The sequence below is a fragment of the Oncorhynchus tshawytscha genome, linkage group LG24 (assembly GCF_018296145.1).
Source record: "Oncorhynchus tshawytscha isolate Ot180627B linkage group LG24, Otsh_v2.0, whole genome shotgun sequence".
NCBI lineage: Eukaryota > Metazoa > Chordata > Actinopteri > Salmoniformes > Salmonidae > Oncorhynchus > Oncorhynchus tshawytscha.
The window spans coordinates 15,151,503-15,176,170 of record NC_056452.1 but is presented as its reverse complement, the minus strand read 5'-3'; the positions used below and the strand labels follow the sequence as shown (position 1 = coordinate 15,176,170).

General features: G+C 41.9%; 2 protein-coding genes across 3 annotated transcripts; one reads left to right on the top strand and one right to left on the bottom strand.

The window, feature by feature from the left end:
• Window positions 1-670: 670 nt before the first annotated feature.
• On the bottom strand, window positions 671-10,204 carry kctd2 (potassium channel tetramerization domain containing 2). Its single transcript, XM_024386709.2, has 6 exons — window positions 9,578-10,204; window positions 9,209-9,317; window positions 8,961-9,052; window positions 8,576-8,671; window positions 8,283-8,408; window positions 671-2,851 (listed from the first exon to the last, which is right to left on the bottom strand). Exons 1-6 carry the CDS (start codon window positions 9,926-9,928, stop codon window positions 2,822-2,824), a joined length of 804 nt encoding a protein of 267 aa, XP_024242477.1. The 5' UTR covers window positions 9,929-10,204; the 3' UTR covers window positions 671-2,821.
• On the top strand, window positions 9,857-23,863 carry LOC112223618 (gamma-tubulin complex component 2). 2 transcript variants are annotated; one of them, XM_042305364.1, is made up of 18 exons: window positions 9,857-9,875; window positions 11,027-11,184; window positions 11,273-11,401; window positions 11,510-11,686; window positions 11,931-12,093; window positions 13,729-13,936; window positions 14,565-14,764; window positions 15,579-15,768; window positions 16,146-16,291; window positions 16,476-16,656; window positions 17,624-17,804; window positions 19,022-19,194; window positions 19,435-19,563; window positions 19,671-19,791; window positions 20,118-20,261; window positions 20,477-20,605; window positions 22,991-23,154; window positions 23,452-23,863. In XM_042305364.1, exons 2-18 carry the CDS (start codon window positions 11,035-11,037, stop codon window positions 23,525-23,527), a joined length of 2,661 nt encoding a protein of 886 aa, XP_042161298.1. In that variant the 5' UTR covers window positions 9,857-9,875; window positions 11,027-11,034; the 3' UTR covers window positions 23,528-23,863. The 2 variants fall into 2 exon arrangements, with proteins under 2 accessions (XP_042161298.1, XP_024242476.1); XM_024386708.2 differs by lacking the exon at window positions 9,857-9,875 and adding an exon at window positions 10,353-10,467.
• The last annotated feature ends 805 nt before the right edge of the window (window positions 23,864-24,668 follow it).

The following is a 24,668-nucleotide window of genomic DNA, read 5'->3' as shown; positions in this document are numbered from 1 at the left end:
CTTAATATAGGCATTAAAAAAACAATTAAAGATGAGAAAACGGGCTCTTTATGACAGAATGTAAAAATGAGGTGAAATCAAAATGTTATTGTTTCACCAAGTTACACATCTCAAAAGGCACCGACTTGGTGGAAGGACCCTTTTACTGAGATAAAATCACAACTACAACCACGGTCTCCTGTTCTCTGCCTCTCAGCTAGTTGTGGGGTAAACTTACAAGGCCAACTGCACCTATAGTCTACACACATTTATGACAGGAAAGAAAACAAAGGAATGCAGCGACAAACAAATGACGGAAGAATAGGCTCGGTCAAGGTCTATTCCAGGAGTTTCTCTCACTGACTAAATAACGGGAGATCGAACCAACAGAGGAACCACGCCACACGGGTCCCTCGGTGCCTCGTAGCGTTTCATTTCCAATGCGAGAGGAGCCTCAAAAGCCAGAGGGGGGCAACAACTGTGCACAACACAGGTCAAAAGGCACAACACTGGACACAGACAGACAAAGGGAAAGAGAACAACCCCCAAAGAGGAGAAAAAGAGCCTCTATCAGAGAGTCAGTCATTCTTCCAGCAACACAGTCTGTGCGCTACTGCAGTTGTCCCAGTTTAGTAGTAGAATTGCACAACATAGGGGGGAAAGTCACACAAAAAAAAAAAGTCAAGGAGCATAACGACAGCACAGGTAATTATTTTGGGGTGTGGTTTTTAAGTTGAACGCATTCTTACACATGCCGATATAACATAATTGCACCAAATATTCATTATACACAGGAAAAAGGTGTACAGATTATGTGACATTGATCACCTATGGGGTACTTATTTTAAGTACACAGTCAAATTGACAGAATGTAGTACAAATAGGGGTAATACCAGGATTTACTCCTGGGACAATGATATGCGTATAAGAGAAGTATACTCCAGACAAGCTTGTACCCATCACTGCTGGTTGGCACAGAGAGATGTAACACTTGTTGAGAAACAAAGTATAATTTCCTTATTTCCCCCCCAACGTTACAACTCAAAAAGCTGAAATGTCCCATCCATGCGGCAATTTCAATACCCAATGTTCCTGTGGGTATACCTACTCTATAAACAATTCCAGAGTATGCATTTCAAATATTCATTTCCGCATACTCCAGTTACAAAACAGTGCATACTGCCAAAATGTAAAGCAAAGCTGTTAACTGAACATACTCCAAGGTGTGTAGCAGGCAAATGCACAGTGAGTGATAATTGGCATGAAAATGAAACAAAGGCTAGGCAGATTACAGATGATCACAGGTCCAACAGGCACACTGTACTGGACACATGCCATCACAGCTTTTCTGTAACCCGTCTCTTATCTCCGATTACAATTGTAAGATATGCAAAGAGAACACAGAGCTGCGAGAAATAAGGATCGTTTGAAAGGGTTACAAAGGAACAGAAAAATCGACTTAGAAGTTGTGTCATTGAAAAACTCTGGGTCGCTGATCATATTTCCAATCATTGACGTATAGCAGAGAGGCAGTGCATACACAAACGTACACCTTTGTCAATGGGGAAACACCAAGAGGAGTGATATGTCCTCCCCCAATGGAATGAACTCACCATACTACACAAACATATGACAAATATTAATCATTTGCATTCATTTTCTCCATATAATTTCATTATATATAGATTTATATTCCTCACATGCCTGACAATTGTGTACATGTGTGTGGTTTAGTCTTTTAAGTTGTGTGTTTTCTTTTGCACTGAAACATCACTAGCACGGCTGCAAAAAAAAAAGAACAAAAAAAAAGATGTGCCCTCCCGGTGACAAAGGACTTTGACCCGAGCCAAAAAGAAAAATGGATGCTCAGTGTGATGGATGCTCAGCACTCAGCAGTGAAAGTCACTGATGAACCACGGTGGGGTGGCCTCTGTTAGACAAAGGTCTGTTCCTCCCCACTATCCTCTAGTTTTATTATGAAAGCGTTTGTGTGAGACCAGGACTGACTGCACAAGATGACCAAAAGAGAAGAGATGCTGTAGAACAGGGTTATTCAAATCTTACCCTACAAGGTCCATACTACTGCTGGTTTTCTGTTCTACCTGATAATTAAAATTGCACCCACCTCGTGTCCCAAGTTTAAATCTGTCCCTGATTAGAGGGGGAAGAATGGGGGGTGAGGGGGGTCCAGATTGAGGTCCAGATTTGAATTTGAGGGCTGTAGAAGATTCTGGTGGCTTCATTGTCCTTAGCCCCACCTCTCTGCCTTCAGCCTCCAAAGCGACTATGAACTGTCTTGGAGCTCCAGCTGTGGAGATGGTGGATATTCAAGGTTGTAGGTGGGGCGGGTCACAGTCAGTAGATTTTTTTTCTGTCCTTTGAAAGTCCTGAGGAGATTATCACAGATTTCCGCCAAATCGACATAGCTGGACAGACAAGGAAAGGGCTCCCCACTAACTGTGTGATCACCTGAATGTGGAAGGTGACAATGATTTAGCTCTGTGTGGAGGTACTATAGACAAGATGGGGATTATGATCAGGGGCAAAACCTGAATCTTCAAATGCCAATTTATGACAACAGACAACATTTAATAATACTCTATTGCCATCTCTTCAGAATCCCTCAAAATGTTCATGAATATAACTGAGAATAAGAAATGACGATGGGGTTATGTTGCAGCACTGTAGGGGAGGGGGATGGGAACCCCCCACTGTGGAAAGGCACACCCAGAGGAGGGGGAGGTGAAACAGGTGAAGGTTTGGACCGTGGCTGAGGTGGTGCAGGGGACATCAGGAAATGTCACATGAGCTGAGCAGGGTGAGCTCAGGCCTGGGAGTCTCATCACATCCGTGAACCTCTCTCCTGGAGGATCTGTAAGGAGAGAAAATGCATCCGTCTAGATCAGGGATCATCAACTAGATTCATCCGCTGGCTGATTCTTTCTTGAGAGGATGGTCAGGGGGCCGGATCATGACGACAAATATGTTGTTGACAGCAAATTGAGCGCAAGAAGTCCAAACATATATAATATTTAAATAAAACTATTTCAAACCTTGCTTACATTTGTATACGATCGCATCTCTCCCTCTTATGCATGGAAATACTTTGGAACAGCTTTCCCAAATTATAATCACTTGGAGCTGAGTTGCTGGTGTTTTTACAGTCTGTTCAACGACAAAAACGTGTTTGATCTCTGAGAAATTAAGCCAATTGATTGCACCCAAAATTGGCCATTTTAAATTTATAGGAATCATATCAAATTAAATATAGTACCGAACATCCGATTTAAACCGAACGTTTTTCCTACATTGGGGTAGACATGAGGAATCCAACAAAATGGTGTAAAGCAACCCGCAGACCCCCCCATACACCTCACGCCAATCTGACCCCAACAATGAGTATACAGTATCAGTTTGACAAGTAGTATGGAGCTGCGGCTCGGAGTATTGTTTGTTCATCTTGTGTAATGTATTCTTAGTGAATATGGTGATATTTTTGTACCATGTTCTGAGAAATTCATCATTGAAGTTGTTGGGTTTATGCCCCATCCTACATCCTGATATGACCAGGTTCTGACCACTAGATGATGTTGTTCCTCCTATTAGGTGATCATTTTTTTTAAAGAATCCCTCCCTCCCCATTGTTAAAGAGATAGTTCACCCAAATTACATGTTGGTTTTCTTACCCTGTAACAGTCTATGAACCAGGTATGAAAGAAACTCATGTTTTGGTTTTGTTTACCTAGGGAAAAAAAGTTAGTATTTCAAACAGTGTGAAAGGAAACAAAAATCTAAATCAAACCAAAATGTATTGGTTGCGTACACAGTTTAGCATGTGTTGTAGTGGGTGAAGCGAAATGCTTATGTTACTAGCTACTAACAATGCAGTAAAATGTCAAACAAGTACAAATAATATATATATATATATAAAAGTTTGGACACACCTACTCATTCAAGGGTTATTCTTTAGTTTTTACTAATTTCTACATTGTAGAATAATAGTGAAGACATCAAAAATATGAAATAACAGATATGGAATCATGTAGTAACCAAAAAAAGTATTAAACAAACCCCAAAATATTTTTGATTCTTCAAAGTAGCCACCCTTTGCCTTGATGACAGCTTTGCACACTTGTCATTCTCTAACCACAGTTAAGAACACATTCTTATTTTCAATGACGGCCTAGGAACAGTGAACAACTGCCTTGTTCAAGGGCAGAACGACAGATTTTTACCTTGTCAGCTCGGGGGATTCAATCCTGCAACCTTACAGTTAACTAGTCCAACACTCTAACCACCTGATTACATTGCACTCCACGAGGAGCCTGCCTTGCAGTAAGCCAAGGTAAGTTGCTAGCTAGCATTAAACTTATCTCATAAAAAACAATGAATCATAATCACTAGTTAACTACACATGGTTGATGATATTACTAGTTTATCTAGCGTGTCCTTTCTCGTTGCATATAATTGATGAGGTGCGTATCGTTGCTCCAATATGTACCTAACCATAAACATCAATGTCTTTCTTAAAATCAATACACAGAAGTATATATTTTTAAACCTGCATATTTAGCTAAAAGAAATCCAGGTTAGCAGGCAATATTAACCAGGTGAAATTGTGTCACTTCTCTTACGTTCATTGCACGCAGAGTCAGTGTAAATGCAACAGTTTGGGCCACCTAATTTGCCAGAATTGTACGTAATTATGACATAACATCAAAGGTTGTGCAATGTAACAGGAATTTAGACTTATGGATGCCACCCGTTAGAAAAAATAAGGAACGGTTCCGTATTTCATTGAAAGAATAAACGTCTTGTTTTCGAGATGATAGTATCCCGGATTCGACCATATTAATGATTTAAGGCTCGTATTTCTGTGTGTTATTATGTTATAATTAAGACTATGATTTGATAGAGCAGTCTGAGCGATGATAGGCAGAGCAGGCTCGTAAGCATTCATTCATTCATTTGTTTTGCCAGCAGCACTTCGCAATGCTTCAAGCATTGAACTGTTTATGACTTCAAGCCTATCAACTCCTGAGATTAGGCTGGTGTAACCGATGTGAAATGGCTAGCTAGTTAGCGGGGTGCCCGCTAATAGCGTTTCAAACATCACTCACTCTGAGACTTGGAGTGGTTGTTCCCCTTTCCCATGCAAGGGCCGCGGCTTTTGTGGAGCGATGGGTAATGGTGCTTCGAGGCTGGCTGTCGATGTGTTCCTGGTTCGAGCCCAGGTAGGAGCGAGGAGAAGGACGGATGCTATACTGGCAATACTAAAGTGCCTATAAGAACATCCAATAGTCAAAGGTTAATGAAATACAAATGGTATAGAGAGAAATAGTCCTATGATTGCTATAATAACTACAACCTAAAACTTCCTACCTGGGAATATTGAAGACTCATGTTAAAAGGAACCACCAGCTTTCATATGTTCTCATGTTCTGAGCAAGGAACTTAAACGTTAGCTTTCTTACACGGCACATATCGCACTTTTACTTTCTTCTCCAACACTTTGTTTTGCATGATTTAAACCAAATTGAATATGTTTCATTATTTATTTGAGGCTAAATTCATTTTATTGATGAATTATATTAAAAGTTAAGATAAGTGTTCATTCAGTATTGTTGCAATTGTATCGGGTTTTTTGGTCCTCCAATAATCGATATCGGTATCGGCGTTAAAATCATAAATCGGTCGACCTCTAGTTTGGGCTAGGCTTCTTAGTTCCAGTGAAGGGAAATCTTAATGCTACAGCATACAATGACATTCTAGACGATTGTTATTTTTTTCTCCCCAATTTCGTGGGATCCAAGTGGTAGTTACAGTCTTGTCTCATCGCTGCAACTCCCGTACGGACTCTCCCGTCGCTGCAACTCCCGTACGGACTCGGGAGATGCAAAGGTTGAGAGCCGTGTGTCCTCTGAAACACAACCCAGCCAAGCCGCACTGCTTCTTCACACAACACCTGCTTAACCCATCCGCACCAATGTGTCGGAGGAAACGCCGTACACCTAGCGACCGTGTCAGCAGGCACTGCGCCCGGCCCACCACAGGAGTCGCTGGAGCGCAATGGGACAAGAACATCCCTGCTGGCCAAACCCTCCCCTAATCCGGACGACGCTGGGCCAATTGTGCACCCCCCATGGGTCTCTCGGTCGCGGCCAGCTGCGACAGAGCCTGGAATTGAACCAGGATCTCTAGTGACACAGCTAGCACTGAGTGACCACTGAGTCACTCAGAAGGGGGACCAACTCCATATTAATGCCCATGATTTTGGAATGAGAATGAAAAGTATGTGGACAAACAGCTGTCCACATACTTTTGGTCATGTAGTGTATATATAAAATAAATAACAGATCGAGAACGGCGGGACAAATCCAATTAATCACCCAAATAGCATTGTAGTAGTAATCAAAATGCAATCTATACATATGTATACCGGGAGAATTTACACAAGATATACTAAGAATGATATGCATTGCAGTAGATATGAGAGTGAGCTATCGCAAGAATTCAGTACATAAACATGTGGGGTGTATAAACACTGTAAATAAAATACAATTTACAGTAGCAGAAATATTAGAATGAGCTATGTTGGGGATACAGTATTTTAATACACAGTGTTGTTGGGTTCTGAGAATATGAAATATACTTATGTCACTGAAGGAGAGAGGGTAATGTATAACGTTTACATTATGTCAGGATATGTTATTGTTAGCCATCAGGGATCCTATGGGAAGGATCCTCTGGGAGGAGAAGAGATACAGTCTGGTACCAGGCACCATGACAGCCATGAGTTGGGGAGGAGTGAGCACTTTGGGGCAGAGGTCAGGTCAGATGAAGTGAGGAAGAACAGATATCACTAAGGTTCTGTCTCGCAAACAGAGATGCATTGGCGGTTCAGATGTGTAGGAGGAGACTCAGGAGGAAGTCTTAAATATCAGTGCTTGTGTGAATATATCATCTTCTAATGCAGCTGTATTGATCCTCTGGGAAGAATAAACTTGGTTTGAGCTGTCATAGTGTCCGTTGTGTTTTACTCTGAGAATTAGAACCTGATAGTGTGTAACAGGAAGAGTCCAGTGGTTCAATGTCTCTATTACATGTGACAGCAGCATTGGCTCTCTGTGTGTGTGTGTGTGTGTGAGTATGTGTGATAGCTTATGTGTGTCTATTGTGTGAGTGAGTGTGCGTCACCTGCAAACCAAAGCATAGGTTGTTGTCATACCTGATCCATAGACTGCTTACAGGGTAAGAAAACCAATTTGTAATTTGGATGAACTATCCCTTTAACAATAATAACCTAATAGCAGGAACAGCACCATCTAGTGTTCAGAACACCTAATATCATGATGTAGGATGGGACATAAACAACTTAAATCACACATTGCTCTGAACAGGGGAAAGAAACATCAACAAATTCACGGAGAATACATTGTATAGGATGAAGAAACAATACTCTGAGCCGTAGCATCATACTACTTGTCAAACAGACAACTGATACTGTAGTTTATACTTGTTGGGGTGGGATTGGCGTGGGATGTGGGTGGTCTGTGGATGGCTTTTGACAACTTGTTGGATTCCTCATGTCTTACTCATTGTTAGAAAAAAAAGTTTGGTCCAAATTAGATACTATCATTAATTTAATATTATATAAATAAATAAATAAATGAATGGCCAATTTGGGTGCAATTCCTCCGATATCAAATTATATTGCAACAAAATAATGTTTCTGCAATGCTCATCTTATCTGTTTCTGAACAATCGCTGAGATGACGGGTGTCGTGGCTTGCTGAAAGGACATCGAATGACCCTGCACAGATTTTTCCGTCACTGATCATTCGAAAAAATTAAAAAATCAATCTCACAGAGGTTTGCATTTTTTTCTTTTTAAGAAGGGGAGGGGCCAATTGGCACATAAACTTGCCCACAACTAGCAGGCAGAGGGGGATGCAGCTACTGCTCTGCTTCCGCTCTTCTTTCTAGTATCTTTTTCGAACTCGATCGAGCATCTGACGTAATTACGCAATATTTTAGCTCTGGGTTTCCGAGATTAGGCACCAGCTGATTTCAAAATATTCAGTGCCTACCATTTCCATTAACTTAGGGTTAAAAAAAACAGTGAAGCTCAATCTACACAACCGATGACGTGGGACGAGGCCTCATCTATACATTACACCATTTTTGAAGTCTGAAAATGCCTGACAAACTTTGATGTCGCAGTGAACTATCCCTACATGTGAGAATCTTCTGACTTCATGCCTAACACATGACTCACAGACACTCTCAGCAGCTGATCTCACCTTGGCCTTCTCAGTGGGCTCGATGACAATGCCGTTAGTGGAGTTGTTGAGCTCCCGGGAAACCACACACAGGAATTCAGCCTGGTCCTCATTGCCATAGTTGTAGGACGAGCCGATGCTTATGAGCTGTGAGGGGAGATGGGGAAAGGGTGAGCGAGATTGTGAATTAGCTTAAAAAGTCAACTTCACAAGAACATTTTAAGGCACTGGAAAAAGGTATGGACATTACCAGATTTACCACCAACGACCTATGGATTTAAAGACAAGTATTACATGACGACTACTAGGCCCACCTGCTCAAACTTCCAACCGTCTGACATGGTGGACACCATCTGGGTGAGCTCTTCCTCTTGGCACTGCAGCACCCGGTACACATGTTTCACTGGGCCCTGAGAGAAAAACAGATACTACAATAAAAGCCCCTGTTTCCACACAGTGACAAGTGTCTACCAGAGCACATTAGGGTTAATTAGCAGGTAGGTGTTTTGCTTTGGAACAGTGAGTGGTGTGTGTGTGTGCGCGTGTGCCAGTATACACACAAACACAGACTTGTAAACACATTCATCCTCTGAAATGTTAGTGTTTGGTTTAGCATGTGTTATTTCACAGCATCAATGCCATCATCCATCCCAGACTAAGGCCTTTTCCATTCATCCTGTCTGCCTTTCCCTGGCATACCTGAGATGTCCTGTTCTCGTTGTCCCGTATCCTCTCCTTTACCAGCCTCACCAATGACGCAATATTGTAGAACTCCGCCTCCTCAAGGACACCTGAGACAGCCAACCAATAGTTTAGTGGCATGATACTAATAAGGAAAGGGCCTGTATCACACATCTGCAGAATCACATTGCTTCTAAATAAAAGCATGGTGTGTGATCGGGATTGTATTTGACAATCTTTTTGAACTATTATTTAGACAGTCTTACCTTCTTCTGCTAGGTTCTTGTCCATGATCAGTTTCCCATGTCGCAGGTAATTCAGAATGGGGCCAAAGTATGTGGGATCTCTGTCAATCAGGTATGCACCGGTCTCATCCTAAGATATTTATAAAAGTTTGAAAAAAAGGCCATTGCATGCCTGCCATTAGTGTCAGATAAATGTTTTTCTGGTGCTTCTTCACATGCAGATCAAATCATACATTACTATCAAATGGCTGAGCAGTAGACTTTGATGAGTGTTACAATTTTCAAACACTTTAGCTTAAGGTGATGGGTGTAATCTCATGCATGATCTTCACAGTGGCAATGCATTATGAATGCTACATTGATGCACCTTTTTATGGTAGATTATGTTACCTTATCAGAGTCCAAATCCGGATCTTCTTGACACAATCGGTACAGGAACGATTTGGGGTCCCTGCACAATGTCTGTTTGGTTGTGACAAAGCAGGTTCCACCAACATTGAGGCGAACCCAGCGGGATCCGGGTTTCTCTGCTGGCTCTGACGGGGAACTGGGGTTGCTTCTCATTGGGAACCCAAACACTACTCTGCTAGTACTCGATACCCCGGGACTGGTGGGAAAGCTACTCCGCGGCGGAACCATGAGACTGGACGAAGCCAGCCGAACAGAGCCTCGGACATCACGGTGCTCGGTTTGTTCTATAGTGCTAGTACCACTCTGCTCCACAACGTGCAATTCAGCCATATTTCCTTCGTCAAAAACAACCACACTGCAGGGTAACAATAATTCCTACCGATTCGTGAACACAACGGGGTTCTTTTTATCCAACAAGGTGGCTGACATTAGGGCGTTGTTACACACATTCGCTCATGTCCATGCCTTACAAGACATCTATATTTATTAGTTGAAATATACGATATTTTTTAGTAACATCGCTTGCAATGTTTTGCTAAAACAAATTGGCCATTCTTGTTTATTCAAACGTTAATCAGAAGAGGACAATTCTTCCGGGTTGGAACGTCATTACTGTATACTTCCGCTATGTCGTTTTCCCCCTCCAAAATAAGAGTTCATTGTTTAAATATAAATGTTATTTTCAGTCATACTATAGTTAGTATTTACATGAAAAATGTGTTCTCTGTTGATGTTGTACATCTCCTTATATTAAGCACTTTATTAAATTATTTTAATCTAAAAACATTTATTATGAAAGATCTGAAACAGTACATGTTGTGTTGCCAGACAGTTGGCGGTAACTGCTTGTTAGTCAACAGTGGCTTCAGGTAATGTGCTATCAATTTTTATGTTTTTAATCATCCTTTACTCGCTAAGTGTTTCCAGATAATACATTTCAATATTCAGTTTATATAGCTAACCAGGTAGCTAAAATGTTCGCTAGCAAGCTCTATTTTCAGACCCGACTCTAGTAGTTTCGCTAACGTGCTTGCTAAAAGTGGTTGGCTAGTTAGTTAGCTATCTAGCTCGACCAAATTGGGTCAATTTGAAGACCATCAAGCTAGCTTCATAACTAGCTAATTAAGGAAATAGTTAGCAAGCTATTTGGTCTAGCCAGCTCAATTCGTTATACTAAAGCCAGAAAGGGAAGCCACTAGAATCTAAAGCATCATCAGTTGTGTCCCTATGTAGCCAGAGAAGCTGCAACATCAATACGAGGGTGGAGGGGAGGGACATATTGATAGATAGCAATCAGCCACATTCATTTATACATTTGCATGCTTTAACTATTAACTGCCATCATGTCATTATTAAACTGATAAGCTGTTAGAGTTGAACTTGACAGAGGATGGATTATTTAGTTATTGACCTTTCTCATTTCAACAGCCTTAGCCATGAGTGAGTTTCGGATACATCATGACGTCAACGAGCTGCTCAGTCTGCTTCATGTGCGAGGAGGTGATGGAGCAGAAGTGTATATTGATTTACTGCAGAAGAACAGGACACCATATGTCACCACAACAGTGTCTGCACACAGTGCAAAGGTGATTGATGGGGAAATTATTGGCCAATTTTGTAAAGGTTTATGCTCTTTCTACCAATAGCCTTGACTAATTCAACTTTCATTCTCAGGTCAAAATAGTAGAATATTCAAAGACGCCAGAGGACTTCCTAAGGAAATATGATGAGCTCAAGTCAAAAAATGTCCGCAACCTGGACCCACTGGTCTACCTCCTATCAAAGCTTAGCGAGGACAAAGAGGTAATCATTTTGCATATGTTACTCAGATGCTGACAATTCCTACACTGTTTAATTTAAAGTACAGTATTATGTCCCAATAACAATGTGTTGTGTTTTAATATATTACAGACGCTCCAATGTCTGCAGCAGAATGCCAAAGAAAGGTCTGAAGCAACTGGTAATGTGACATCAAGTACAAGCACAACCTTTGCTATCCCTCCAACCAGCACCAAGATGTCAATGCAGGAACTGGAAGAGCTGCGCAAGAAGCTGGGAAACGTCACTGCCAGCTCCAACGTGCCCCAGGTGTGTACTCACATCATTTTAAAGGTTACTTATAATTAGGGACAGGATATTTTCTGGCCCTTTTTATAGTCTGTTACATAGTTGTAAAGTAGGGTCTGGAGTTTTTCCTGGTGAAGTCATGTAGTCAGAAAAAACTCCTGGCCCACGGCGTATGACTACTTCAAGTGGGCCGGACCAAATAGTTTTGAAAAGGCTAAAGTTGAATACATCTGTAAGTTCTACTACTTGTCCTCCATCTGTACAGTCGGCTGAAGTCACACGAAAGATGCTGAGGGACAGACACAACAAAAAGAACCCCACTCAGCCCAACCCAGTGTTTCCAAACTGGGTGTATGACCGGCCTGCTCTGATTGGGGACTTCATCACCGGTGCCACACCAGCAGGAGGAGACCCAGCAGTGGCTGTTGGTATGAATGATCTTCATATGTCTGACACATTTTGATAGATTTCATGAAGTTTGTGCATACAGTGCCTTCAGAAAGTATTCATTACCCCGGACTTATTCCACATTTTGTTTTTACAGACGGAATTCTAAATTGATCAAATGTATTATTTTTCTCACCTATCTACACACAATACCCCCAAAATGACAAAGTGAAAAAGGTTTTTAGAAATGTTTGCTAATTTATTGAAAATTAAATACAGAAATATCAAATTTACATAAGTATTCACACCCCTGAGTCAATACATGTTAGAATCACCTTTGGCAGCGATTACAGCTGTGAGTCTTTCTGGGTAAGTCTCTAAGAGCTTTGCACACCTGGATTGTACAATATTTGCACATTTATTATTTTACAAATTCTTCAAGCTCTGTCAAATTGATCATTGCTTGACAACCATTTTCATGTCTTGCCATAGATTTTTATAGCAGATTTCAGTCAAAACTGTAACTTGTCCACTCAGGAACATTCACTGTCTTCTTGGTAAGCAACTCCAGTGTATAATTGGCCTTGTGTTTTAGGTCATTGTCCTGCTGAAAGGTGAATTCATCTCCCAGTGTCTGGTGGAAAGCAGACGGAATCAGGTTTTCTTCTAAGATATTGCCTGTGCTTAGCTCCATTCCATTTCTTTTTTATCCTCAAACTTCCCCGTCCTTAACGATTAGAAGCATACCCATAACATAATGCAGCATCTACTCTGCTCGAAAATATGGAGAGTGGTACTCAGTAATGTGTTGTATAGGATTTTCCCCAAACATAACACTTATATTCAGGACATGAAGTGAATTGCTTTGCTAAATTTATTTGCAGTATTACTTTAGTGCCTTGTTGCAAACAGGATTCAAGTTTTGGAATATTTGTATTCTGTACAGGCTTCCTTATTTTCACGCTGTCAATAAGGTTAGTATTGCGGAGTAACTGCAATGTTGTTGATCCATCCTCAGTAATCTCCTCAGTAATCTCCTATCACAGCCATAAACTCTATCAGTTTTAAAGACGCCATTGGTCTCATGGTGAAATCCCTGAGCGGACTCCTTCCTCAACGGCAACTGAGTTAGGAAGGACGCCTGTATCTTTGTAGTGACTGGGTGTATTGATACACCATCCAAAGTGTAATTAATAACTTCACCATGCTCATAGGGATATTCAATGTCAGTTTTTTTTTTACCTCATCTCTGTGTGTAGGGTGAGGTAGTCATTCAAAAATCATGTTAAACACTATTGCACAAAGAGTGATCCAATGCAACTATTTATATGACTTGTTTTAATCCATTTTTACTCCTAAACTTATTTAGGCTTGCCTTAACGAAGATGTTGAATACTTATTGACTCAACACATTTTAGCTATTTGGTTTTAATACATTTGTAACAATTTCTAAAAACAACATTCCACTTTGACATTATGGGGTATTGTGTGTAGGCCAGTGACACAAAATCTATATTTAATCCTTTTTAAATTCAGGCTGCAAGATAACAAAATGTGGAAAAAGTCAAGGGGTGTGAATATTTTCTGAAGGCAGCGACTGCTCATTCTTATGTAGTGAATGCAATAAGGAAATGTGTGAAAATGTACCTCAAATCTCTTTGGTGTTTTATGATCAGGTACAATGCCCCTGCCAGCCCAGGAGCAGGCTTTGGTTGATGATCTGTTGTTTGTGCTGATCGGTGTGGATGGCAGAGACATCACAGCCCAGCCTGTCCTCGGGAGGCAGAACCGCTCCTTCATCATTGACCCCAGCCTTGACATGTCCATCAAGGAGCTGGTCAACAGGATACTACCAGTCGCCTCATACTACTCTACTATAACACGGTGAGTGAACTTTAACAAGGAAATATACACTGAGTGTACAAAACATTAAGGCCTTTCCTAATATTGAATTACACCCCCCCTTTGCACTCGGAACAGCCTCAATTCATCAGGGCACGGACTCTACAAGGTGTCAAAAGCATTCCACAGGGATGCTGGCCCATGTTGACTAATGCTTCCCACAGTTGTGTCAAGTTGGCTGGATGTCCTTTGGGTGGTGAAGCATTCTTGATACACACAGGAAACTGTTGAGTGTGAAAAACCCAGCAGTGTTGCAGTTCTTGACACAAACTGGTGCGACTGGCACCTACTACCACCCTCTCAAGGATTAAAAAGCCTTCTTTAACCTGTCTCCTCCCCTTCATCTACAGTGATTTTGAAGTGGATTTAACAAGTGACATCGGTAAGGGATCATAGCGTTCACCTGGATTCACCTGGTCAGTCTGTCATGGAAAGAGCCGGTGTTCCTAATGATTTGTACACTGTCTAGATACTTAACTTTGTTTTGTTTCTGCGGGACTCAAGTTGTGATCCTTACACCATCTGGGGATGTATCACGTGGCTTGCGTTGTCAAACAATTTGTTTGTGTTTTGTCTGGTATAACAGTTTTGCTGTGTTTATGTCTGGCAGCTTCACTGAGGAGAAGTCGTCCTTTGAGTACGGCCAGGTGAACCACGCCCTGACGGCGGCCATGAGGACCCTGATGAAGGAGTACTTGATCCTGGTGACCCAGCTGGAGCACCTCCACAGGCAGGGCATGCTCTCCCTGCAGAAGCTCTGGTTCTATATCCAGCCTACCATGAGGACCATGGAGATCCTAGCTTCCATTGGTAAAGCTGTTATGATCATACAATACAATAAATTGTATATATAAACGGAGTATACCAAACATTAGGGAACACCTTCCTAATATTGAGTTGCACCTGTCCCCTTTGCCCTCAGAACAAACTCAATTTGTCGGGGCATGGACTCTACAAGGTGTCGAAAGCGTTCCACAGGGATGCTGGCCTGTGTTGACTCCAATGCTTCCTACAGTTTTGTCAAGTTGGCAGAATGTCCTTTGGGTGGTGGACCATTCTTTATACACAGGGGAAACTGTTGAGCATGAAAAACCCAGCAGCATTGCAGTTCCTGAAATAACGCATGGAATCATGTAGTAACTAAAAAGTGTTAAACAAATCAAAATATATTTTAGATTTTAGTTTCTTCAAAGTAGCCACCCTTTGCCTTGATGACAGCTTTGCACACGCTTGGCATTCTCTCAACCAGCTTCATGAGGTAGTCACCTGGAATGCATTTCAATTAACAGGTGTGCCTTGTTAAAAGTTAATTTGTAGAATTTCTTGATTCCATTTCGTATACATGCATGCATACATATATACACACAATCATATATACACACAATCATATATATATTCTGGTTCGTTGGTAGCTATATCTGCATTGCACTTTTGGACATTCAATTGTGTTATTGATTTTTAGATAGATCTGTCAGAGGTGTTATGCCGATATTGTCTTGTCCAGTGGTCTATGAGGATGAGATGGTCGTGTGTGGTATGTTGTTGCAGACTGCCCAAAGTAAAAAAGTGCCCCTAGTAAAAAAGAAAAAGATAATCAGTGGGTTGCATGTTCTGCTTCTCAAAGCCTCCTCGGTGGACAAGGGAGACTGTATGGGTGGGTCGACGTTGAGCCTCCTTCACGATCGTACCTTCAACTACACTGGAGACAGTCAAGCCCAGGAACTGTGCCTATACCTCACGAAAGCAGCCAGTGTCCCTTACTTTGAGATACTGGAGAAATGGATCTATAGAGGCATCATCAAGGACCCTTACAGGTATCGTTTTTTTTTTGTCACGCAACTAATTTCCCACATTTCTTCATTTCTACCATTTAATCAAATAGGTACTTCTCTATTATGTCAGGGTAGCCTAGTGGTTAGAGCGTTGGACTAGTAACCGAAAGGTTGCAAGTTCGAATCCCCGAGCTGACAAGGTACAAATCTGTCGTTCTGCCCCTGAACAGGCAGTTAACCCACTGTTCCTAGGCCGTCATTGAAAATAAGAATTTGTTCTTAACTGACTTGCCTAGTAAAATAAAGGTTCAAATAAATAAATTATGTCACAGACTTGGACATGAGTTATGGCAATTTTAGATTTTTACATAATTAGTTAGTTTTGTTCATGTTTTTTGTGATTTATTTTGTCTTCATAGTGAGTTCATGGTTGAAGAGCACGAGCTACAGAAAGAGAAGATCCAGGAGGACTACAACGACAAGTATTGGGATCAGCGGTACACAATCGTACAGCACAGAATTCCATCCTTTCTTCAGAAAATGGCAGACAAAATTTTAAGTACAGGTAAGACGCATCATACTGTTCGCATCAGATTTGCTCAGGTCACCCTTTTAGTGCATCCTGACCATGGCCAGTGCAATTCACAGTGTTTTCTTATAGTGTAGAAAACAAGGAGTATCAAGGTCCTGATCATTTGTAGTGGAGTTTTTGTGTCTGTTTTTTTTCTTCTTCTCATCCTGTTCTATAGGGAAGTACCTCAACGTGGTGAGAGAGTGTGGCCGGGACGTGACATGTCCCGATGCTAAGGAGATCCTCTACACTCTCAAGGAGAGAGCCTACGTGGAGCAGATAGAAAAATCATACTACTACGCCAGCAAGGTCCTTCTAGACTTCCTGATGGAGGAGAAGGAGCTGGTCGCACGCCTTAGGTAAACAACAACAACACAACCATAAATAGATAATTCAAGTTTGATAGGGTATTTCTGATTTGGTATGCTCAAATTAAAATGCAACAATGCAGTTCAAGAAATAGAGTTAAGAACATATTTACGAAATAAACTAAAGTTATTTTTTAAATATTTTTTTTATGTAACAAATATATTACATAACAATAACAAGGCTATATACAGGGGTTACCGGTACAGAGTCAATGTGCGGGTGTACAGGTTAGTCAAGGTCAATTGTAAAGTGACTATGCATAGCTAATAGACAGCGAGTAGCAGCAATATAAAAACAAAGGGGAGCGTCAATGTAAATAGTCTGGGTGGCCATTTGATTAATTGTTCAGCAATCTTATGGCTTGGAGGTATAAGCTGTTAGGGAGCCTTTTGGACCTAGACTTGGCGCTCCGGTACAGCTTCCCGTGCGGTAGCAGAGAGAACAGTCTATGACTTGGGTGACTGGAGTCTTTGACAAAACATTTTTGTCGTTCCTCTGACACCGCCTATTATATAGGTCCTGGATGGCAGGAAGCTTGGCCCCAGTGATGTTCTGGGCCGTACACACGACCCTCTGTAGCGCCTTACGGTCAGATCCCGAGCAGTTGCCAAACCAGGCGGTGATGCAACTGGTCAGGATGCTCTTCGATGGTGCATCTGTCAAACATTTTGAGGATCTGGGGACCCATGCCAAATCTTTTCAGTCTCCCGAAGGGGAAAGGGTGTTGTCATACCCTCGTCACAACTGTCTTGGTGTGTTTGGACCATGAATGTTCGTTGGTGATGTGGTCACCAAGAAACTTGAAACTCTCGACCCGCTCCACTTCAGCCCCTTCGATGTTAATGGAGGCCTGTTCGGCCCTCCTTTTCCTATAGTCCACGATCATCTCCTTTGTCTTGCTCACATTGAGGGAGAAGTTGTTGTTCAGTTGTATGCTAAAATGTGTATTCTTCCTAGGTCAATCAAGCACTACTTCTTAATGGACAAGGGAGATTTCTTTGTCCATTTCATGGATCTGACAGAAGAGGAGCTGAAAAAGCCAGTGGATGACATTGTCCCTCCCAGACTGGAGGCCTTGCTAGAGCTGGCTCTGAGGATGAGTACTGCTAACACAGACCCATTCAAAGATGACCTGAAGGTAATTATAAACCAGGTTTTTATTTATTTTAAATGTAATCTTTATTTAACTAGGCAAGTCAGTTAAGAAGACATTCTTATTTACAATGACGGCCTACACCGGCCAAACCCAGACGACGCTGGGCCAATTGTGTGCCGTCCTATGGGACTCCCAATCACGGCCGGTTGTGAAACAGCCTGGATTCAAACCAGGGTGTCTGTAGTGGCGCCTCACTGAGATACAGTGCCTTAGACCGCTGTCTCCAGGCACTCTGCATTGCGTCGTGACCAAGAACAGCTCTTAGCCGTGGTATGTTGGCCATATATCAAACCCCTCTGACCTTATTGATTAAATATCCTAGAGGAGTACCAGTCTGGAATTGATACTATCTTGATAACAGCAGCACCATCTAGTGGTTACCTTATTCATTCAGTTTCAGTTTTGTAAATGGGTTTAGTTCAAGCATCATGACCTAAATGCATACTGCACGGTATGATTTTAAATATCCTTTCATACATGCATTATGATGAATTTTGTGTAACCTTCCCAAAATATGTCTGAGCATATTAACATTTGCTTACAGCAGCTGGGGGCACTACTTTGAGGTGAATCTAAAGTCATTTATTATCTTGTTATTCAAATGGTGCGTCCATTGCTGTTCACTGCATTCAACCATTTCTTATAGCTGCACTCTAGCACAGTAATAGACAATTGCTGAGGGGCAGAATCACAATTGTATAGCAGGGATGGGCAACTTTGATGGAGGTGGGGGCCACCAAAAATCTGAACTCATCATGAGGCGCTCATGGGTCTGCGTACCCACATCCATAACCACACATGCAGTCAGAGCCGGCCCTAGCCTTTTGGATGCCAGAAGCATCTTTAGAGTACATTTTCTGCAATTCTACACATTTTGCCATAGTGGAGAGAAATGTTTTTAATATGATATCTGAGCAAAGTGGGAGACAACACCTGATCTTCAACAGGGGCCCCACAGGGGTGCGTGTTCAGCCCCCTCCTGTACTCCCTGTTCACCCATGACTGCCCGGCCACGCACATCTCCAACTCAACCATCAAGTTCGCTGACGACACAAAAGTGTTTTTTTGGGAGAGGGGAAATTGCGATCTATAGGATATACATATAAAAGACTAAGTTAAACAACTGGTATGTAATGTGGCTGTTTTGGGAGGGGCGTCACACTGAACTCTTCCACTCACCCTCTGGTCCGGTTTCCTAGATTGACCTGATGCCACATGACGTGATCACCCAACTGCTGCGGGTGCTGGCCATCGAGACCAAGCAGGAGAAGGCCATCATCAATGCCGACCCCACCGAGGTGGCCCTCAGCGGCCTGGAGGCCTTCTCCTTCGACTACATCGTCAAGTGGCCGCTGTCACTTATCATCAACAGGTCGGTACACTGGGGCTATATCCAAGGCCAGGTCTTCTGACCTCGGTATGACTTCCTGATTAAATGAAGGCTAAAAAAAAAGCTCACTTGAAGATGGGATTAAAATAAAAATATATACTTTTCTACCCTAATGTAGCTTTTCTCAATCTATTGACAACCCCCCCCCTCAATCTATTGGCATGCTAAATGCCAATACTATAACCATGTGTTCTGTCTGATTCAGAGTTTGTATTTTTCTAGGAAAGCGCTTACGAGATACCAGATGCTATTCCGTCACATTTTTTACTGCAAACATGTCGAGAGGCTGTTGTGCAACGTGTGGATCAGCAACAAAACAGCCAAGCAGTACGCCTTGCACAGAGCCAAGTGGTGAGTTGACGAAACTTCTTCACTTAACTTCCTTGTTTGTTCCTCTTAGTGCCAACTTCCTAATAGCAAGTTCTAATATAAGCTATCTGGTTTCCTCCTCCCTGAAGGTTTGCAGCAGCGTTTGCCCTGAGACAGCGCATGCTGAACTTTGTCCAGAACATCCAGTACTACATGATGTTTGAAGTCATGGAGCCCACCTGGCATATCATGGAGAACAACCTGAAATCTGTGCGTGGAAAGTAACCAAGGCTGCTCCTCACCTTGATAGCATTCAGTGCTATCATGTATCAGCCTATAGCTACTTGTGGCATAATTGTTCTGTGCCTAGTGTAGTAGATTGGCATCCATTACCAATGTCAGCCACAAGCATTTTCTTTGCTTTGACCTAAGATTGTTGCGGCCAAACGTTTTTTTCCAGTCCTCATTTTCAATATTACATTCATTTAATATGCTCCTAATAACTGCATGCTGCAGTTTAGTGCACACTGTCATAACCATGCCAAGCCCTGCATTGACCACGAATGCCCTAATATAGTCCATCTTATCTCTCTCAGGCCTCCAACATAGACGACGTGCTCTGTCATCACACCAGCTTCCTGGACAACTGCCTGAAGGACTGCATGCTGACCAACCCAGAGCTGCTCAAGATCTTCTCCAAGCTCATGTCCGTGTGTGTCATGTTCACCAACTGCATGCAGGTTAGTGGATGTGGAACGCAAACTACAAAAACTGGGAATGTCAAGGCAGCTTGTTGTAGCTTACACGTAATGGTATTGAATTGAAATACAAATACATGCAACTCATTAGAAGTATGGTGATATGTAGCCAAATGTCCCCTCCCTCCCCCCAGTGTGACTATACAGTGTCTCTCACTGCTGATCCTTATTAAATGTGTGTCTATTTCCTGGTGTAGCGCTTCACCCAGAGCATGAAGCTGGACCGGGAGATGAACCGCCTGACTCTGGAGCACGGCACCATGGAGGGTCCTCCCACCCAGAGCGAACGCACCGTGGAGCAAGAGAAGAAGAGGCTCACCTCCAAGGTAACTACACACATACTCACTCATCTGCAGCAGATACTCACTGCTATAGACAACTTGAAGCATGGCTTTCAAAGGTAAAACGTCAAAGTATGACATGGGTTTTACCTGGGTATGTTACATAGAACAACAACCAAATACAATAGTATCGTAAAGATGTCAATGAATGTTTTGTATTCTGTCTCAAGTGCAATCTATCAGATATAACATTTCTGTATCCCAATCAGAAAATGTCTTTACCTACAGATGAAGTCAGAAGTTTACATACACTCCACACATTTCTTGTTAACAAACCATAGTTTAGGCAAGTCGGTTAGGACATCTACTTTGTGCATGACACAAGTCATTTTTTGCAACAATTGTTTACAGACAGATTATTTCACTTATAATTCACTGTAACACAATTCCAGTGGGTTAGAAGTTTACATACACAAAGTCGACTGTGTCTTTAAACAGCTTGGACAATTCCGGAAAATGTCATGGCTTCGAAGCTTCTGATAGGCTAATTGACATCATTTGAGTCAATTGGAGGTGTACCCTTGGATGCATTTCAAGGCCTACCTTCAAACTCAGTGCCTATTTGCTTGATATCATGGGGGAAAAAAAAAAAATCAGCCAAGACCTCAGAAAAAAACTTGTAGACCTCCACAAGTCTGGTTCATCACTGGGAGCAATTTCCAAACACCTGAAGGTACCACGTTCATCTGTACAAACAATAGTAACCAAGTATAAACATAATGGGACCACGCAAACGTTATAAAGCTCAGGAAGGTGACGCGTTATGTCTCCTCGAGCAAATCAATCCCAGAACAATAGCAAAAGACCTTGTGAAGATGCTGGAGGAAACCGGTACATAAGTATCTATATCCACAGTAAAACGAGTCCTATATCGACATAACCTGAAAGGCCGCTCAGCAAGGAAGAAGCCACTGCTCAAAAAACGCCATTAAAAAAAGCCAGACTACGGTTTGCAACTGCACATGGGGACAAAGATTGTACTTTTTGGAGAAATGTCCTCTGGTCTGATGAAACATTAATAGAACTGTTTGGCCATAGTGACCATCGTTATGTTTGGAGGAAAAGGGGGAGGCTTTCAAATTTTATTGGTCACATACACATGGTTAGCAGATGTTAATGTAAGTGTAGCGAAATGCTTGTGCTTCTAGTTCCGACCATGCAGTAATATCTAACAAGTAACAATTTCACAACAACACCTTATACACACAAGTGTAAAGGAATGAATAAGAATAGGTAAATATAAATATATGGATGAGCGGTGGCCGAACGGCATAGACAAGATGCAGTAGATGGTATAGAGTACAGTATATACATATGAGATGAGTAATGTAGGGTATGTAAACATTATATAAAGTGGCATTATTTAAAGTGACTAGTGATACATTTATTACATCCAATTTTTAATTATTAAAGTGGCTAGAGATTTTGAGTCAGTATGTTGGCAGCAGCCACTCAATGTTAGTGATGGCTGTTTAACAGTTTGATGGTCTTGAGATAGAAGCTGTTTTTCAGTCCCTTGGTCCCAGCTTTGATGCACCTGTACGGACCCCGCCTTCTGGATGATAGCGGGGTGAACAGGCAGTGGCTCGGGTGGTTGTTGTCCTTGATCTTTTTGGCCTTCCTGTGACATCGGGTGGTGTAGGTGTCCAACCATGAAGCATGGGGGTGGCAGCATCATGTTGTGGGGGTGCTTTGCTGCAGGAGGGACTGGTGCATTTCACAAAATAGATGGCATCATGAGGTAGGAAAATGATGTGGATATATTGAAGCAACATCTCAAGACCTCGGTCAGAAAGTTAAAGCTTGGTCACAAATGGGTTTTCCAAATGGACAATGACCCCAAGCATACTTCCAAAGTTGTGGCCAAATGGATTAAGGACAACAAAGTCAAGGTATTGGAGTGGACATCACAAAGCCCTGACCTCAATCCTATAAATTTGTGGGCAGAACTGAAAAAGCGTGTGTGAGCAAGGAGGCCTACAAACCTGACTCAGTTACACCAGCTCTGTCAGGAGGAATGGGCCAAAATTCACCCAACTTATTGTAGGAAGCTTTTGGAAGGCTACCTGAACCGTTTGACCAAAATTAAACAATTTAAAGGCAATGCTACCAAATACTAATTGAGTGTATTTAAACTTCTGACCCACTGGGAATGTGATGAAATAAATAAAAGCTGAAATAAATCATTCTGTACTATTATTCTGACATTTCACATCCATAAAATAAAGTGGTGATCCTAACTGACCTAAGACAAGGCATTTTTACTAGGATTAAATGTCAGGAATTGTGAAAAACTGAGTTTAAATGTATTTGGTAAAGGTGTATGTAAACCTCCGACTTCAACTGTATGTCGTTGTTCCCCGTCATCAGTTCCTAGCGGAGCACATGGACGCCCTGCAGTCAGACTCGTGCTTCGAAGCCACCATCAGCAAGTTTGACAGCAACTTCAGCACACTGCTCCTGGACCTGCTGGACAAGCTCAGCGTCTACAGCACCAACGACTGTGAGCACAGCATGATTAACATCATCTACCGGTGGGTATACTACTGCACAGGTCTATCTCTGGTACTGGAGAGATACTGGCTACGCACGCTTTTGTTGCTGCCCAGCACCCACACACCTGATTCAACTGATCAAGGTCCAGACTGAACACTGTGAGAAGTTGGTTATTGGAAATGGGTGTGTTAGTGCCGGGCTGGAACAAAAACCTGCGTACCCCGCAGCTCTCCAGGACCGGAGTGGGAAACTCCTGGTCTATAGATAGTTGCTTGAATGGATATGCTAAGATAGTTACAATCCTAGTAAAAACTGCTTTGAATTTGATTCCATAGGTTGGATTTCAACGGGTTCTACACAGAGCGCCTTGAGAGGATGGCTATAGAGAGAAGTCAGAAGGCTGCTGCATAGCATTGTCAAAGTGTGCTTGATGGTAACCCAAGCAATATGTATTTATTTCTCCTACTGCTGCCCATATAAAAACCACCTTCAAAGACGACATTTCTCCCCCAGACATTTCTCCACGTATCAAGAAACTATCAACATAGATATTGATGTGTTTTGAAACCGGCTCTATGGTGTTTCCCCCTTTTTAAGAGGGGCATAGGATTAAATAACCAGGAACTGTATGCATTTCTTTCAGAAGAAATCACAACCTGGAGCTCTATAGGGGTAACTTGTTTTTTACCTCATGTTTTTTTTTTGTGTTTCCTGTGTACAATAACACATATTAAATGTCCCCAAGCATTCTCTTTGTCATCTTTGCTTACAGAATTAAAAAACACCTTAGACAGTAAACTGTAGGGGGGAATGGGTGCCAAAGGGTTTAGTTGAGCCACCCCTTGTTTCTAGGAAACCATACACAAAATGTATAATGTGACCAAATATTTAGGAAGATGTCATAATTTCATGGAGTCTGTGAAGAAGAAACCACTTGGGAAAATTGGTAAGGAAGTTAGGTCCAAAAAAAATCTATTTTCACAAAGTTAAATACATTTGTGGTATAGGTTTCATGATGTTTGTATCTAAACCAAAGTAGATTTTGGTTTTTAAGACTGTTTTATACATCAGTTGGGGTCTCTATAAGCTACAATAAGATACAATATGAGGTCATGCACCTAGCATGAGAGTGCATCCTTGTAGCTGTGTGGGCTAATATAGTCAAGGCAACAACTACTCTTCCTGGGGTCCAAACACATTAAGGTACTTGCATATGAAACAAAATATAAAACGGTACATCATATAACATTATTACACCACTACATATCTATAATACCACCATACAACAATACTGTGTGTGTGTAGAATGCGTGCTAACACTTATGTGCGTATGCGTGTCTCTTCACAGTCCCCGCTCTTCCATAAGGTGTATTTTTACCTGTTTTTAAAATCTGATTCCACTTGCATCAGTTACCTGATATGGAATAGAGTTCCATGTAGTCATGGCTCTATGTACTACTACCCATACTCTGTTCTGGACTTGGGGATTGTGAAGAGACCTCTGGTGGCACGTCTTGTGGGTTATGCATGGGTGTCTGGGCTGTGTGCTAGT

Excerpts from the sequence above, each read along its gene's own strand:
- kctd2 (XM_024386709.2), bottom strand. The coding sequence starts at position 9,928 with ATGGCTGAATTGCACGTTGTGGAGCAGAGTGGTACTAGCACTATAGAA. Across the intron at positions 9,318-9,577 it reads CGGATTTGGACTCTGATAAG|GATGAGACCGGTGCATACCT; the intron begins GTAACATAATCT and ends TAAATATCTTAG. Across the intron at positions 2,852-8,282 it reads AGCCCACTGAGAAGGCCAAG|ATCCTCCAGGAGAGAGGTTC; the intron begins GTGAGATCAGCT and ends CTCTCCTTACAG.
- LOC112223618 (XM_042305364.1), top strand. The coding sequence starts at position 11,035 with ATGAGTGAGTTTCGGATACATCATGACGTCAACGAGCTGCTCAGTCTG. Across the intron at positions 11,687-11,930 it reads CCAGCTCCAACGTGCCCCAG|TCGGCTGAAGTCACACGAAA; the intron begins GTGTGTACTCAC and ends CCATCTGTACAG. Across the intron at positions 20,606-22,990 it reads AGAAGAGGCTCACCTCCAAG|TTCCTAGCGGAGCACATGGA; the intron begins GTAACTACACAC and ends CCCCGTCATCAG.